Source organism: Vipera ursinii, assembly GCF_947247035.1.
Source record: "Vipera ursinii genome assembly, chromosome: 8".
Taxonomy (NCBI): Eukaryota; Metazoa; Chordata; class Lepidosauria; order Squamata; family Viperidae; genus Vipera; species Vipera ursinii.
Genome location: NC_139519.1, coordinates 5,032,467 through 5,050,799, shown reverse-complemented (window position 1 = coordinate 5,050,799; position 18,333 = coordinate 5,032,467). Strand labels below are relative to the sequence as shown.

The 18,333-nt window shown below is 46.2% G+C and overlaps 1 protein-coding gene across 1 annotated transcript; it reads left to right on the top strand.

The window, feature by feature from the left end:
• On the top strand, nucleotides 1-18,042 carry LOC310643783 (pituitary homeobox 3-like). The gene is made up of 3 exons (XM_083368354.1): nucleotides 1-561; nucleotides 7,577-7,791; nucleotides 17,403-18,042. The coding sequence occupies exons 1-3, from the start codon at nucleotides 474-476 to the stop codon at nucleotides 17,907-17,909; spliced, it is 810 nt and encodes a 269-aa protein (XP_083224480.1). The 5' UTR covers nucleotides 1-473; the 3' UTR covers nucleotides 17,910-18,042.
• The last annotated feature ends 291 nt before the right edge of the window (nucleotides 18,043-18,333 follow it).

The window sequence follows — 18,333 nt, the reverse complement described above, 5'->3', positions numbered from 1 at the left end:
GGGAAATAAACATGTGAGAGAAGGAGATGGGAGAGGGAAAAGGCAAAGAGAAGTCCTACTTCAAGAGGCAAAGAGGCCCTTAGGAAGTTGCCAGCCTCTTTGGTGGAGGGATCCGCTGCAGCCAGATCTTGATGTAGACCTGGTGGAGGAAAGCTGAGCTCTTGAAAAAATGGTTGCGTGAAGAGGACCTCCTTGCTGAGGATTTCAGAACTGAAAAAGAGCCTGTCCAAACACGTCCTGAGAAAGTATTCTTTAGCTGGATCTTTTCTTCTTTTGTAAAGCTAGTTGCTAGTTTCAAGATTACCGCCATATATATATATATATTTGGGTCCCCTCTTGAGCCTTTTCCATCGGTCCACTGCAGGACTTTCTACCGGGAAGGTCCTTCGCAACGTGTGGCACACGCAACAACCTTCTTCTGCTCCTCTACTCCAAACTGGAACCAGGGCTTCGTTTTTACATCTTCAGGAATTATGTCAGCATTGTTGGAAGCTTCAGATGGAAACGCAATGGGGATGCAACCAAAAACTCTCTCGGGAACATCCAGCATGGAAAGTAGCGGTAAGGCTGGGAATTTTGGAAAATTCAGGTTTGTTTAAGGATTTGCAAATAATTGACACGGGGAGGGACTATTTTTGAGGATGTGCAACCTCCCTTCAGATAGATAAACTGTCTCGTTTAATCGTGGTAGGTCACATCTGACGAAAGAGTCCCAACACTTGCTTGAAAAGGATCTTCCATGGTGTCAGTCCAATGCATTACGCTGTCCCAGTGTTGCCTTGGGCCAAACAGGTTTCGCCCGTTCCTGGATCCCATCATTCCTTGATCCCATCTTTCTGCAACCACAAAATTAATGTTGTCGAATGCAGATCCCATCTTTCTGCAACCACAAAATTAATGTTGTCGAATGCAGATCAAAGGAGAAATGCTTCCCTTCACCCAGCAGAGGCTCAAAGTGTAAGATGAGGTTCCAATATTTGTAGTTTTTGCAGAATCGGAATCAGGCAGTGTTTTTATGGGACAAAAGGAAGGCAAGTTCATAATAGATTCAGAGTATATGACGGACCATTGTAGAGTTCCTCCTCAATACCAAAGGGATGAACGCACACATATTAATTGCAAGATTTGAGCTGTTTTATCCAATCTCATAATACCTGGGGATCTTTAGTGCTGAGCTGACTAGCTTCCTTAGTGTCTGCAAAATTTCTAGGAGGTTGTTTATTTCAGGGAGGAAAAATGCTCGGCCCAAAGCCCCGTTTTGATAATATTAAGGATCCAGCAGAAGACAAGTAATACCAGTGTATACTGTATGTTATGCCATTTGGAGGAATGGGAAAAAAATGTATTATATTTACATTCCGTGCATAATAGGTTTATTTTGCTATGTTTTGTTATTTTGTTGTTTGTTTAAAAAATATAGAACAACCAACAATTCTGCCTTGGTCTCTTGGGTGATATCCCTATATTTCTGCCATGCTCTCTACTGATGAAAAGAACTTTAAAAAAATGCAATTCCAGTTGCCAGCATGTTGATTCTCCTTGATACGTGTGTTTAAAGAAGCTTTGCTGATAGTTCAGCTGAAACAGTTCACAGAGCATCTTACAAAACAATTCCAACAACCAAGAAGGTAGTTCAAATTTACATCCCGGAAAGCTGACTCCAAAAGAGAGGGAGGAAGAAAATGAGAAAATTGTTGAAAAGTAAAATTAAAATCTGACAGAAGAGAACATTTGCAACTCAGAGTTGAAGTGAGGGGTCCCTGGTGTTCTGTGAGCTTGGTGGTTTTCTTGAAGACGTTTCATTACCAAACTAGGTAACATCATCAGTGCAATGTCTGGCTGGGATGAAAAGAGGTAGGGAAAAGGGGAACCAAGAGGAGCTGGTCTCTCCATAGTCATGGGAGTTGAAGTCCACGAGTCATGAGGGGGCCATAGTTCCCCCATGCTGGCCCAGGAATTCTGGGAGTTGAAGTCCACGAGTCATGAGGGGGCCATAGTTCCCTCATGCTGGCTCAGGAATTCTGGGAGTTGAAGTCCACGAGTCATGAGGGGGCCATAGTTCCCTCATGCTGGCTCAGGAATTCTGGGAGTTGAAGTCCACGAGTCATGAGGGGGCCATAGTTCCCTCATGCTGGCTCAGGAATTCTGGGAGTTGAAGTCCACCAGTCATGAGGGGGCCATAGTTCCCTCATGCTGGCTCAGGAATTCTGGGAGTTGAAGTCCACGAGTCATGAAGGGGCCATAGTTCCCTCATGCTGGCTCAGGAATTCTGGGAGTTGAAGTCCACGAGTCATGAGGGGGCCATAGTTCCCCCATGCTGGCCCAGGAATTCTGGGAGTTGAAGTCCACGAGTCATGAAGGGGCCATAGTTCCCTCATGCTGGCTCAGGAATTCTGGGAGTTGAAGTCCACAAGTCATGAGGGGGCCATAGTTCCCTCATGCTGGCTCAGGAATTCTGGGAGTTGAAGTCCACCAGTCATGAGGGGGCCATAGTTCCCTCATGCTGGCTCAGGAATTCTGGGAGTTGAAGTCCACGAGTCATGAGGGGGCCATAGTTCCCTCATGCTGGCTCAGGAATTCTGGGAGTTGAAGTCCACGAGTCATGAGGGGGCCATAGTTCCCCCATGCTGGATCAGGAATTCTGGGAGTTGAAGACCATGATTCATGAAGGGGCCATAGTTCCCCCATGCTGGATCAGGAATTCTGGGAGTTGAAGTCCACGAGTCATAAAAGAGCCAAGGTTGCCTACCCCTGGCCTAGGCAATCTCCAAGAATCAGACACAATTGAATGGAAATCAAAAAAAAAGAAAGAGGTCCTTCATTGTCCCACTTTCTGCAACCTGGCGTCCTCCAGGTATGTTGGAACTGTGAGCCTCTGAATCCGTAACCAGGAGATCTCTGAAGGGTGCCCAGGTGTGAGGAAGCTGAACTGAAATGTGTGTGATCGACCCATGAAATTCTCATGCTTCAGGACACGGAAATGATTCTTCATGCAAACGCTTCTAAATATGACGACTGTGGGCAATAAAGTATACCTTTCTCTGCCCCTGAAGATCAAGGAAAGTTAACTGTTCTGCTGTTTGTTATATTGATTAGACCAGGGGTCTCATGCTGGCTGGGGAATTTTGGGAGTTGAAGTCCACAAGTCTTAAAGTTGCCAATTTTGGAGACCCCTGGATTAGACCGTACCTTGACTACCATGTCCAATTCTGGACTCCAAAAAATGATACCAAGGAACTAAAAAGAATACCGAACAGAGAGACCTGAAGGCTAAATTATATGAATAGTTAAAGAAAGTAGTTATGTTTAGCCTATAGAAGAGAAAGCTGGGGGGGGGGTGAATGGTAGGAGTCTTCTAGTACTTGAAGGACTGCCGCAGGGCAAAAGAGGTTAGATTTGTTCTCCCCAGCTCCCAAGGATAGGTCAAGAACCAGTAGGTGGAAGCTTTACCGAACAAGATCCCCAAAAGAGGAATTTCCTGACTGTAAGAACAATCCACATTAGAACAGCATGCTCCCTGGAGGTGTGGCTGCTCCATTACTGGAGGTTTCCAAGAAAAAAATGGACAACAAATAGTCTGTTATGCTCTGAGAATTCCTGCTCTGGGGCTGGACTGGGAAGGACATCTGCCTTCGCATTCTGCTCAAGAAACAGCTGCTCTACTCAAGCTGCTGAACAATTTTCAGAAGAGTTTTCCAACTGGGCTTCAGGGCTGTCAACAGGTTCTGGGAAGGCAAAGTCCACCCAGCAATGTTGGAGGCAACAGCAAGAATAAAAAGCTAGACTCTTTTTATTGTTGACGTCATGTGCAAATCCAACCCAGCTTCCTCCTCTTGAGACATCTGGGCCCAACTCTAAAAAACTCTGCTTTGCTCTGTAACCTCAGATACAGAGCAACGTAAGTAATCAGGTTCAATCCAGACTAAGAAAGCAGTACAAGAACTCCTCAACTTACAATCACAGCTGAGCCCAGAATTTATGTTGCTAAGGGAGAAACTTGTTAAGTGATTTTTGTCCCATTTTGCGACCTTTCTTGCCACAGTTGTTAAGTGAATCACCGCAGATGTTCAGTAAGTAACATGGTTGTTAAGGGAATATGGCTTCCCCATTGACTTTGCTTCTCAGAAGGTCGCAGAGAGTGATCACATGACCCCGGGACACTGTGACCGTCATAAATATGAACCAGTTGCCCGGCAGGCGAATTTTGATCGCGTGACCACAAAGATGCTGCAACGGTCATAACTCTGAAAAACGGTCATAGGTCAGTGCCGTGGTAACTTTGAATGGTCACTAAACGAACTGTTGCAAGTTGAAGACTACCTTATTTAAGCTCCTAATTATTCTTATACCCTATTATGCTCCTAAGCCCCAGGGTCTCATAGGAGGAAAGCAAGCAGCATACACTTGGAGTCACCACACACCCTAGTCTGGAATAAATTGGGCTTGACAGATATTGTTTCTGGTGTTGTGGGACTGTAGTTGTATTAGGACAGACATGTCAAACACAAGGCCCGGGGGCCGGATCCGGCCCCCGAAGTGGTTTCATGTGGCCCACGAAGCCATCCTGGAAACAGTGAGGGAACGGCCCCCACTGCCTTGACCCTGGCCCAGAGACCCTCCTTCTACCAGAGACCCTCAGATCTGTCCCACTCCTGCCCAGGCCCCCATAGGCACCCTTGATGCGAACGATGTAGACCTGGCCACGCCCACCCAGTAGGCCATACGCACTCTAGCCACGCCCACCCAGTAGGCCATGCCCACCCAGTAGGCCACGCCCACCCTGGCCACACCCACCCGGCCCCCTGAGGGCAACTGCAATGCTGATGCGGCCCTCAATGAAATTGAGTTTGACACCCCTGCATTAGGACAATGCAGAAGAGCTCCTTTCATTGCACAAGGTGGCAGCTTAGGGATTTAAACAGGTTGGATTTTATTATTTATTTGGAACAATCATCTGCCCTTTATTTGTAAGGACGTTGCGTTTTCCTAGTTGGAAGCAAAACCATTATGTTTCTCAGAAGAACAGAGATGGATGCTTCCTGGGCATTTTCAGGTTTTGCAGGCATTTTATGCAAGTTCAGCTTTCATCATAACTCTTACAAAGAGTTTTATTGCTATGCATTTAGTTAGTGTATTGCTGTTACAGACACAGCGGCACAATCCAAAGTTTCAGAAGCAAGGTGTTCTGTACCAGCCTGCTACCGGCCTTGCAGAAAAGGCAACCCCTTTACAAACGGCAAGAGGCTGGAATGACGTCTGCCAAATTTATTACAAAAACAAACAAGACACCAACCAAGATACAGGAGCTTTGAAACACTATCTGAGCGGTTGCTTTCAGCAAACCAGCCCTCCCCACACAAGTCCTTTATAAAGAGTTCAGGGCGTGGCTTCTCTCTCCCTCCTTCCAAGAAGTCCCATTGCCTTCCTCTGTTTACTCCTACTTGACTGCCTCCTGCGTCGGGCGTCCTTGAACAGGGCCAGCTGTGGGTCATCTTCATCCACACTGTCAGGCTCACACAGCTGGGTCTCCATGGTGACCAAGTGGGAGGGGCCTGCCTGAGGGCTATCATCAGCAAGGTCTTCAACACCCCCCTCCTCCTCTGAGTCGTCCGACCCAACTGCCGAACCCACAGGCTGACCCTGAATCACAACACTAGGCTCAAAAGTCTTGTTAGACATGAACTAACACCAACTTTGAGGTGTCAATTCTCATCATCCCTCACCAGGACAGCCTTTTGCTAGCACTTTGCCTGCTTATAATACATGTGTTTCTCAAGCAGAATAAAGCTGACTGTGGACATGCTGCCGACATGGGTGTACGTGGAGGACAACAAGGTTAAGAGGGTGGCTGGGCGCCTGCAATTGAGGCCGCCCTCTTGACCTTTTGGTGCCCCTGCAAGCCCCAGCTACTCTGATAGGGATTGTGGCTTCCCCTGACCAGATTACTCCAACAGAAGACCACGTTGCTAGCAGAAAACCTCCCTGTATAGGTAGTTCTCGATTTACGACCACAACTGAGTCCACAATTTCTGCTACTAAGCAAGACAGTATTTGAGTTTTGCCCCATTTTATGACCTTGCTTGGCACAGTTGTTAAGGGAACCCCTGCAATTTTCAAGTTAATAGCACGGTTGTTAAATGAATCTGGCTTCTCCATTGACTTTGCTTCTCAGACGGTCGCAGAAGTGGGGAATTGCGTGATCCTGGGACAGTGCAACCGTCATGAGTACAGGACAGTTGCCAAGCATCCAGATTTTGATCATGGGGTGCTGCAACAGTCATAAGTGTGAGAAAAGTCACTTTTTCCAGTGCTGTTGTAAGTTCCAACAGTCACTAAACGAATGGTTGTAAGTCAAGGACTACCTGATTGTAAATTCCAAAGAACTGGGGGAGGTGGAGATGCCATTTTCACCACTTTCCTTGTCGTTGAGCGTGTTGTTATTGTGTTTCAGCCCTAAAATGTTGTGCCCAAATTTCCTATCGCAACCCTGTGTTGTTCTGCATCTCATCTCAGATTCTCAGGCGAATCGGAGGTCTGCTTCTCAGTGCACAGATGTTATTTAACTCCTGTTGCTATTGTGGAACAAAAATATTTGTCTCTATTGATCTAACCTGGGTTAGACAATTGGTAGGGTAACCTAAGGTGATAGTGGGTCAGCTGTATGTGAACATGTCTGGCTTGAACCATGAATGGTGTCACATCCTGAATCAACAGAACAAATATTTACTGATAGAATACAAGACCATACATCAAATAAGATAAGATAACCTTTTATTGACACTTTTTTCTCTGAACACACTGGCACATATTAAAAAATGAAATTCTGATGCCCGCTCCCAAAAGAAAATGTATGTGCACGTATGTATGTATATATGTGTGTGTGTATACGCATATGCACATATAGATGTGCTATGTACACACACACTCACACACACACACACACACACATTCCTTGATAAGATTAAAAATGCGAATCCCAGGCATATTAAAATTAACAAACTAAGCGAACACTGGGATGAAATAAGAAAAACTAAAACAGTTTTTATTGCTAAAAGATCAAGCTTTCGTTGGCTAGCTGCCAACGTCGTCAGGATGGAAACGCCGGGGTGGGGAGATCGCGTTTATACCAAACCGTTGTTAGAACCAGGGTTGCTTATTGCAGCACCTCAGTCCTGAGTTGCTTGGTCTTTTCTGTAGCTTCGCTAATATGGCAAGCGAGAAGCTGGTAATGCTGGCGTGCAAGGATTTGTTGGCAACGTTCCTGGTATTCACGGGCTGCCATCGTCATAGTGTGGATCTTTCTATGATGGTCGTTAATCAATGCACGTGTAGTACGGCGTTGGAATTGACAAATGGAAAGTCGGCACTCCATGGAATCCAGAAGCGGTTTCTTCCAGAGCGAACTCGGAGGTAGATTGTTACATAGGCAGTCGTGTAGAAAGGCTAGTTTGCGATAAACACAAGTAACCTTTCATGCGAGTCTCAGCTCATTTTTCAAGGACTGTGTAGTTTGAATCAGGCAGTTCTGATGTCCAGGGCCTCTGTCAAGGTATTCTTCTTTTCTCTTTCTCTTCAGGAGAAAATGGTGAGACCTCTCGAGGTAAATCTTCCGATTCCAGTGGTGAAGAGGAAGCAAGCACGGGCCAAAAGAAGCCTCGTAGGCAGAGGACCCATTTCACCAGCCAGCAGCTGCAGGAGTTGGAGGCGACTTTCCAGAGAAACCGCTACCCTGACATGAGCACAAGGGAAGAGATAGCAGGCTGGACCAATCTGACGGAGCCGAGGATAAGGGTGAGGATCCCTGTAGTAGGAAGAGGTGATGGGGTGAACAAAGGATAGGTAAAGGTAAAGGTAAAGGTTCCCCCGCACATGCGTGCTAGTCGTTTCCGACTCTAGGGGCCGATGCTCATCTCCGTTTCAAAGCCGAAGAGCCAGCGCTTGTCTGAGGACGTCTCCGTGGTCATGTGGCCGGCATGACTAGACGCCAAAGGCGCAAGGAACGCTGTTACCTTCCCACCGTAGTGGTCCCTATTTTTCTACTTGCATTTTTTACGTGCTTTCGAACTGCTAGGTTGGCAGAAGGTGGGACGAGTAACAGGCGCTCGCTCTGCTATGCGGCACTCGGGATTCGACACGCCAAAGTGCCGATCTTCTGATCAACAAGCTCAGCATCCTAACCCACTGAGCCACCGCGGATTTGAGGATACGGCTCCTCAAATTAGCTCAGCCACACTAAATGGTAATGATGTGCCATGCGGTGGTTGTGCAGCACTTCATAAACGTCTGGCACAACATAGGAGATCAAACCCATCAGGACTAGATTCATCTAGTCCATCTGCATTTAAAAGAGAAAGGCCGCTCTTTCGAAGACAGCAAAGTCCATGTTTTGACAGAGAGGACTGCTGGTTTGAAAGAGGGGTCAAAGAGGCCATCTAGGTTAAAATTGAACAGCCCTTTCTCAACAGAGGGGGAGGGATCTGACATCATCTATCGCAGGTCTACAACACAGTCCTTTCAGCGGTCCCAAGGCGGCTCCACACCCATTTGCACCCCTCAGGTGACCCTGAGGACACAGGTAAACCTCCAAGTGGCCTCAAAGACTCTCTAAAAGAATTTATTTATTTATTTATTTATTTATTTATTTATTTATTTATTTATTTATTTATTTATTTATTTAGATTTATATACCACCCTTTCCCAAAGGACTCAGGGCGGTTTACAGGATATTTAAAAGAAAATCAATACAAAAGTTATAAACAAATTAAAAAAGATTAAATGAAACCCTGAGAAAAATAAAAACCCAGTTAAAATTAAAAATTAAAAAATTCTCAGCCTGGGCCAGAGAGCTCGAAGAGCCAGGTCTTCAGGTCCCGGCGGAATGAACGGAGGTCGGGGGCAGTCCTAAGCTCCGCGGGCAGCTGGTTCCAAAGGGCAGGCGCGCCCACTGAGAAGGCCCTACCCCTGGGTGTTACCCGCCGGCAATCTTTAACTGGCGGCACCCTGAGAAGACCCTCCCTGTGGGAGCGCACTGGACGAAGGGAGCTTGATGCTGGCAGCAGGTGTTCCCTCAAATATCCCGGACCCTCGCCATTTAGGGCTTTATAGGTCATCACCAGCACCTTGAATCTCACCCGAAGGGCAACCGGAAGCCAATGCAGCTCGCGGAGTAGAGGTGTTACATGGGAGTATCCGGAGACCCCCATCACGACTCGCGCAGCTGCATTCTGCACCAGCTGAAGCCTCCGGGTGGTCCTCAAGGGCAGCCCCATGTAGAGAGCGTTGCAGTAGTCTAAACGGGAGGTCACGAGCGCATTTTTATTTATTTTTATTTTAATTCCATTTATATCCCGCCCTTCTCCGAAGACTCAGGGCGGCTTACAAGCTTAACAGTAGCCTTCATTCTATGTATATGCCTGCTTGTTAGGGCTTTCACACACACCCCAAGCGGCATTATTACAAAGTCAGCTTATTGCCCCCAACAATCTGGGTCCTCATTTTACCGACCTGGGAAGGATGGAAGGCTGAGTCAACCTTGAGCCTGGTGGGATGCGAACCTGCACTAATTGCAGGCAGCTGGTGTTACTTAAGGAGGCATCAGCCCACTGCTCCACCAAGGCACTGCTCCACCAAGGCATGAGTGTGCATAGGGCATCTCGGTCCAGGTAGGGTCGCAACTGGCGCACCAGGCGAACCTGGGCAAAAGCCCCCCTGGTTACGGCTCCTATGTGATCTTCAAAATTGAGCCGCGAATCCAGGAGGACGCCCAAGTTGCGAGCCCTATCAACGGGGGGTAACACCTCACCCCCCATCGTTAGAGATGGAATAGTCTGGTTGACCCGAGATGCCGGTATGCACAGCCACTCAGTCTTGGCGGGATTGAGACGAAGCCTGTTTCTCCCCATCCAGACCCGGACCGCTTCCAGGCAACAGGACATCATGGCGAGGGCATCGCTGGGTTGGTTTGGGGTGGAGAAAAAAAGTTGGGTATCATCAGCGTACTGATGATACCCCACCCTGAAACCACGAATGACCTCACCCAGCGGCTTCATATAGATGTTGAACAGGAGGGGCGAGAGAACCGACTCCTGAGGAACTCCACAAACGAGAGGCCTCGGGGCGGACCTCTGCCCTCCCATCAACACCGACTGTGAGCGGCCCAGGAGATAGGAGGAGAACCACCGCAAAACAGTGCCTCCCACTCCCAACCCCCTGAGATGCCGTAGTAGGATACCATGGTCGATGGTATCGAAAGCCGCTGAGAGATCTAATAGGACTAGGACAGAGGAACAACCCCCTGTCCCGAGCCCGCCAGAGATCAGAATGCAAGTGGAACAGCTGTCTGCAAGGAGTATAAATCCTTCCAGGGCTTTTTTTTGTCATAGAACGCACCGGAACAGAGTTCTGGCACCTTTTTTCAATGGATTTTCCAGAGTTGTGTTCTTTTCCTATGGTTGCCCTTCCTAGCCTCATTTGTTTTTGAAAATGCCCCGCTGGCGCTACGGTGCGAGCGGGGTCCCCTCCGGCGCTGTTTGCCTCCTCCAGGAGGAGCCATGAGGCGCCGGAGCACCACAGCCAGAGCGTGGCTTGATCGGCTGGGTCGGACCACATGGTGTGGAAGCCGATGGTGGCGGTGGGAGACCCATAAACATGGAGGCCCTCTTTCACGAGCCTTTTGCCTTCCCTCACAGAAGGCGGGGTGTGAGGTTAAAAAGAGGCGAAGCGAGAGGAAAGAAAGGCGGCTGGCGTGGAAGCTCGCCCGACAGCGAAACTTTGCTGTTTCGGCTCCTTGGGTAGTTCAAAGGCTGGGATGCCTACGAAAATCTCTTTTTAGTCTTTTGTACTTTATATTCAAACTGCGGAGGGGAAGAATAAGAATAAAGCCAATGTCTTGTGATTTGGAGGATTTACTATTAATAATAATATATATTAATTATGTATCTGTAAAGGTAGACCTGAAGGGACGCGGTGGCTCAGTGGGTTAGGACACTGAGCTTGTCGATCAGAAGGTCGGCAATTTGGTGGATCAAATCCCGAGTGCCGCGTAACAGAGTGAGCGCCTGTTACTCGTCCCAGCTTCTGCCCACCTAGCAGTTCGAAAGCATGTAAAAATGCAAGTAGAAAAATAGGGACCACTACGGTGGGAAGGTAACAGCGTTCCGTGCGCCTTTGGCGTCTAGTCATGCCGGCCACATGACCACGGAGACGTCCTCGGACAAGCGCTGGCTCTTCGTCTTTGAAACGGAGATGAGCACTGGCCCCTAGAGTCGGAAATGACTAGCACGCATGTGCGGGGGAACCTTTACCTTTTTAAAGGTAGACCTACAGTATGAGGTTTAATCAGATTTATTTATTAAACTGGGTTTAACTTAAAGGTAAATTAAAAGTAATCTGTTCACTGACAAAGTTTAAACTTTAATTTGTTTCAAGTCAATATCCATATTAAACTCCAAATGTAAATTTTTCCACCTTGTTTGACAACTTCTTTAAAATAATTCAATCTTTTACAAGCAACCAAATTTTGTTTTATTGGGACAATTTCATTCCACACAGAAAGCTGACATTTCCACTCATTAAACCAGTGGTAAATGTCCCAAAAGATTGATAAAATGCCTTCTTGTAATTTAAAGCCACACAGTGCATGGTAACATTAATACTAGTATTAACTTACCTTGAACAAAATCCTTGTCTTTTAGATATACTAAAAATTGAAGAGTTTTTTTCCCCAACTACAAAGGTAAACCTTGTAGGCTAGGCAAAGCGGGTTGTATGATGTGTGTGAGTTCCGGCACCTTTTTTCCCCCCACAAAAAAAGCACTGAATCCTTCCATTCCCCACCATCCAGTCAGAGCTGAAGACGCTTCTTGGATGAGAAGCGTCTTCAAAGAAAAATAAGAAAGTCCAGTGGCCTCTTGAAAAAAAAAAAACACCTTTGGGATGTTCTGTGGAGTTGATTTCTTGGTCTAGTCTACCTAGTAAGTTTGAAACTTTCGCACACTCCTGCTCTGAGACACCTCTTTTGCAGTGCACTTTTTTCTTCCTCTGCTTTTCCAGGGTCTGTTACACATTCCAATCACAGTTGTGTTAAGTCTACATTCTGGTTGGAAATTAGGGGAGGGGGGCATTTAGTGACAGCGCATCTGGAAGACAGCAGCAAGGGAAAGAGGGGAACGAAAACTTGTGTAAATGGTAGCAAAGTGATGGGATGAGATGTCTGATTTGAGGTTTGCAGGCTGGCTTAAGTAATGTTGCGGCAACACTTTGAGTTTCTTTTCTGTTAAAACACAGAATCCTGTGATTGTTCACGCATTCCTCTAGGAAAGCATGGAGAATGGTATAAACTGAAAGCATTCACAGATGCATTTTGCAAATGTAAGTAAATATATGTGTCCCAGGATAGTGTTGCAGGGTCCAATCTGAGTCAGATTTATTCTTCCGACACTTCAGATTCTTGTTGGAGCCCATCCTCAGGGTACTTCTCTCTCTAGAATGTGAGCACTAGGCTGTTCTACATGTTGTATTTACATGGTGCCTGGTGGTGTGGGCTTTTAGTTGTTAATTACGGTGTTGATGACCAGCTATTAAGTCATTAATTGTTGTTTCTTTGTGCCGCTGCACCCTTGGCTCCTAACTTACCTGGTAGGCTGGTGGTAAATCAGTACTCCTATTGACTGAAAAAGGGCTCGTTTTCCAAACTTAAATAATTTCTCTGGCTATTTTTGTCCCTGCTTGGCCAACAATCATATTAGTTGTGAAAGAATGAATGCATGTCCTTATTCAAAATGTGTTCACAGACATATTTTATAGGACCTGTGTGGCAGGGACAATTTGGATCAAGATATTCAAATTATGTTTCAGTCTTTGAGAAGGGGTAATTTTGTCATGTCTCAACATTTCTTATTTCAATTATGGCTGTGGGAGCTCCATTCCAAGAAGTGATCCTGACTTTTCTAGTTCTCCAGGACATTATAGATGAACATGGTCTGGTTTTTGGAGGAGTGATGTCCAGTACAAAATGATTGTAGGAAATCACATTAGATACAGTCTGGTTATTATCCTTTTTTACCATAATGAAAAAAAAGTTGAGACTCTAGAAGAGGGGTGTCAAACTGCTGGCCCATGGGAGCCTGCGGAGACTGTGCCCACCCCAGCTCCAGCAATGCAAAAAAAGTCACGATACGCCACGACACATAATGTGACGTGGCGAGTTTGACACCTGTGCTCTAGAAAGAGTGCAGAGAAGAGCAACAAAGATGATCAGGAGACTGGAGGCTAAGACATATAAAGAATGGTTGCTGGAATTGGGTATGTCTAGTTTAATGAAAAGAAGGACTAGTGCTGACATGATATTTGAGGGGCTGCATCACAGAAGAGTGGGGTCAACCTATTCTCCAAAGCACCTGAAAGCAGGACAAGAAGCAATGGATGGAAACTGATCAAGGAGAGAAGCAACCTAGAACTAAGGAGAAACTTCCTGACAGTTAGAACAATTAACCAGTGGGACAACCTGCCTCCAGAAGTTGTGAATGCTCCAACACTGGAAGTTTATAAGAAGAGTTTGGACAACCATTTGTCTGAGATGATATAAGATTTCCTGCCTGAGCCGGGGGTTGGACTAGAAGACCTCCAAGGTCCCTTCCAACTCTGTTATTCTATTCTATTCTTTTTTTGTTTTGTCTTTTGGTGTCTGCAACTAAGCATTGAGTCCTGGTGACTGTCTACACTAGTCCCTGTGGTTTTCTAGGCAGCGTTTTTTGAAGCGGTTTGTCCTTGTCACCTACCTCCTATGGCTGAAGGAGAGGGACTAGCTCAACGTCACCCAGCTAACTTTGTGCCTAAAGCAGGACTAGAATTCATATTCTCTTGTTTTTCACTGTGCCAACTGGCTCTCCAATTATCCTGATTAATCAGTTTTGCGCCATCAAGTTATTATCTTATCGACTCCATAAATATATTTTCTCCGTGACAGTCTGTCCCTAACTTGGTCTTTCGAGTCTCCCTGAAATGGTGCATTCCTTGCTGCTGTGACTTGAGTCCATCCACCATTTCTTTTTTATGGCCTTAAGGATTAGTGGTGGTTCTCCGTGGTATTTAGAAAGGTGCTTCCACAGTCTCCGTGGGACAACTTTCCACAGGGCAATTTAAAAATTCAATTTAATGATTTATAATAGATTACAAAAATTCAATTTTTATCCTTAACATTTCATTCCATCCCTCCTCTTGCATCCTTTCTTGAATGATTCTGTTCTCCCATTTCTTTGATATTGGTGTAACTCTTGTGCTGCAGCGAGTTGTCCTGTGGCAAGTTGGCCATGGCGAGTTGTCATAGACCAGGGGTAGGCAACCTTGGCTCTTGTATGACTCGTGGACTTCAACTCCCAGAATTCAATCTGGGAGTTGAAGTCCACAAGTCATACAAGAGCCAAGGTTGCCTACCCCTGTGACATAGACCCTCCAGTAGTAGCCCAATTTCTTCTTGGCATATGGTTTTGTCTGATTGGATGAACCGAGCCAAAAGGTTCGAAGGCTGAGAACTATTGTCTTTAAAGTCCTGGTATAGGAATTGGAAGAGCAGCAGCTTGGAACATCTGAAACCAGAATTGTGCTGAGATCCCAGACTGTGTTTCATTCGAAATAAGCCTTTCTTGCTCAATTCAGATTCGACAGCGCCCCGACTGGGTTAGTTTCAACGCTCATGGAAAATTGTTCTGTGCTAAGGGACGCGGTGGCTCAGTGGGTTAGGACGCTGAGCTTGTCGATCAGAAGGTTGGCAGCCTGGCGGGTCGAATCCCGAGTGCCGCGTAACAGAGTGAGCGCCTGTTACTCGTCCCAGCTTCTGCCAACCTAGCAGTTTGAAAGCACATAAAAATGCAAGTAGAAAAATAGGGACCACTACGGTGGGAAGGTAACAGCGTTCCGTGCGCCTTTGGCATCTAGTCATACTGGCCACATGACCATGGAGACGTCCTCGGACAAGCGCTGGCTCTTCGGCTTTGAAACGGAGATGAGGACCGGCCCCTAGAGTTGGAAACAAGTAGCACGCGTGTGCGGGGAAACCTTTACCTTTACCTAATGACATAAGAAAAGCTCTGTAGGATTAGACAAAAGGCACCTCCGACTCAAATTTCCATATTCTCTACCTCAGTGCTTTCGCAAACATAGCAGCTTCAAGATAGCTGGACTTCAACTCTCAGAAGCCTCTGGGCAGCATGCTGCATGGGGAATTCTGGGAGCTGAAATCCACACATCTTCAAGTTGCCAATGTTGAGAAACATGGCTCTTCCTGCAATCTTCCACTACCCCTTAAATTACTTATAAAGGAATGCAGTGTCAAATGCTAACGGCATGTAAATCTGCATAGGTCAGTTACATCTTGGCCTGTAAGACAATCTCCTTTGTAAAGGCTGGAGGGAAATGGTCTTCCCCTATCTTGAGAGTTCATCTCCCAAAGGGGAAAAAAGCTATGGTGGCTTGATTGGAGTTGGAATCACCATGGATAGGCCAGTAACGATTTAAGCCTTCTCATAGCCCTTTCAAATACCCATTTTGCCCCTCTGGCTCTCTCAGAGAGGTAAGAGGAGGAGGAGGAGGAGGAGGAGGAGGAGGAGGAGGAGGAGGAGGAGGAGGAGGAGGAGGAGGAAGAAACACAGGCCATAGAGAGATCTCATTCTTTAAAGGCAGCTCCAGGCTCCTGTCTAGGCACAGATGGCCAGAAGGCAGGACCAACGCTCCGTTAACTGCCTTTTCTTGGGTTTACATGAGGACAGCTGATCTGCTTAGAGCAAGTACAGGTAGTCCTTGAGGTTATGACCACAGTTGAGCCCAAAATTTATGTGGCTAAGTGAGACATTTGTTAAGTGAGTTTGGCCGCATTTTACAACCTTTCTTGCCACAGTTGTTAAGTGAATTACTGCAGTTGTTAAGTTAGGAACATGGCTGTTAACTGAGTCTGGCTTCCCACATTGACTTTGCTCGTCAGAAGGTTGCAAAAGGGGATCATGTGACACCCCCCCGGGACCCTGCAACCGTCATAGGTACATGCCAGTTGCCAAGCATCCGAATGTTGATCACGTGTCCACAGGGATGTCGCAACGGTTGTACAAGTGAAAACCGGTCGTAAGTCACATTTTTCAGTGCCACTGTACCTTTGAGCGGTCACTAAATGAATTGTTGTAAGTTGAGGACTACCTGTAAGCTAAAACTAACCCAGGACTTTCTGGTGTGCTTTTAGAATTGGATCCCAATCCAGAAGGGACTGGGTTCCTGAGTTCCCTCAGCATGCTGGTCTTTAATTAACAGGAGAACAGTCACGTAGTCTCCACCATGCGCAGGTAGGAAGCCCACAAATGGACAAGGGCTGGATAGTCTTCCTCCACTTTTGACCACCGCAGCTGGCATTTCAAGAATGCTCTCCACAGTTTCCCAGCTAAGACCAAGACCAGTAGCTCTTGAAAGTCTTCCATGAATAGTTCTTATTCTCTTTTAAAAGAACTGCCAGCCCAAATGTTGGAGGTGTGGTAGTGAGGATGCAACGTATTTTCATATATGGTGGACCTGTAAAAAGGTTAAAGCTTTTTGGATTAAAATTTGGTGGAATATGCAAAAGATATTTAAGAAAAGGATAAAGTTTTGTCCGCAACTGTTTTTACTGGGCATTATTACTGATAAAACTGTTGTGGACACTAAGTTGATCTTGAATTTAATTATGGCAGTGAGACTTTTAGTAGGGCAATATTGGAAGAAGGAAGAACTGCCGACTATAGAAGAATGGACTTTAAAAGTTTCCAACCTGGCGGAAATGGCAAAGATCTCAGCGTATTTGAAAGACCATTCGCAACAGAGATATATTGTGGAGTGGAGAAGATGGATTGATTATATCCAGAATAAATATGGGACTAAAAAGTTTCACCTAGCATTTGAATAAGTATTGATGTGATATTTATATTGCTTGTAGTTATTTTATAAGAGTCAAAGTGCGATAGATTTAATAGTTTATTGTTGTTTGCATAAGGTAGACTATGATTGTTTGTATTTTTATACCCTGTATTGAGCTCTGGGAAGTCGGGGAGGGGGGAGGGGGAAGGGAGGGAGGTGTTGGGGAGGGTTGGGGAGAGGGGAGGGGGTGGGGAGGGGTTCTGCTTTGTTAAAAAATGTATTGTAAAACTTTTCAATAAAAAAAAAGAATGCTCTCCGCAGTTTCCCAGCTAAGACCAAGACCAGTAGCTCTTGAAAGTCTTCCATGAATAGTTCTTATTCTCTTTTAAAAGAGGACCAGAACAATACGTGGAGGACCATCACTGTCACGTGGCAACAGTTTAGCACAACTAGTTTGGGAATTGTTCCTCAGCCTTGCATAAGCGAGTACTTTTTTTTTTTCCTCCCTACCTCTTTCTTTTTCTTTCCAGGTTTGGTTCAAGAACCGAAGAGCCAAGTGGCGGAAAAAGGAACGCCACCAGCAGACAGAGCTTTGCAAAGGAGCCTTTGGCTCACAGCTTAATGCTTTGACCGGAAACCCTTATGACGACCTTTACCCAACCTACGCCTATAACACCTGGACTCCCAAGGGGCTACACAGCAGCCCTATCCATGGCAAAGGCTTCCAGCTCTTCAACTCCATTAACCTCAATTCTTTTGCACCCCAGAATGTGTTCCCAGCAGCTGCGGGTGCGTCTCTATCTGGAGTCCCATCTCTGGAAAACTTCAACAGCCTGGCAAGTCCTCCTGGGCACTCGGGTTCAATGTATGGAGCTGGTGCCCCTTCACCCTACATGTACAGGGACCCCTGCAACTCAAGCCTGGCTGGACTGAGACTCAGAGCAAAACAGCCACCCTCTGCTCTCAATTACGGTGCTCCGCAAAACACGGGTATCGGCCCCAGCTCCAGCCAGTATCATCTGGACAGGCCAGTCTGACCCTCGGTTGTAGGTCAAAAGATGATCAGAATTTGTATCCCATTAAGAATCTTACCAGTGGCCTCCATAAAAATAATAATAAAAAAGTGCCTGTTCAAATCCTGTGTGGGGAAAAATTAGGGTTCCCAAATAGTTTTTTTGTCATGCTTTTTTTCCTTTCTGAAGACCATGTCAGCTTCGAGTATTTTCTTAGCCCAGATCTTGCTTTAGTTGAAGGCTATAAGCAGCCAACCATAGTCTTAATTTCATCTGAACCATTCAGGCTCAGATACCCGAGATGGTGGGAATTAATTAATGAATAATGATCCTGGAAAGATGAATTTGCAGATGTTTGGAGCAGACAGAGAGAAGAAAAAAAACGCACCTGTTTTTAATCATCAGAGCAGAAGCTCTCAAAAAAAGGAGGAGGAAAACCCCCCCCCCC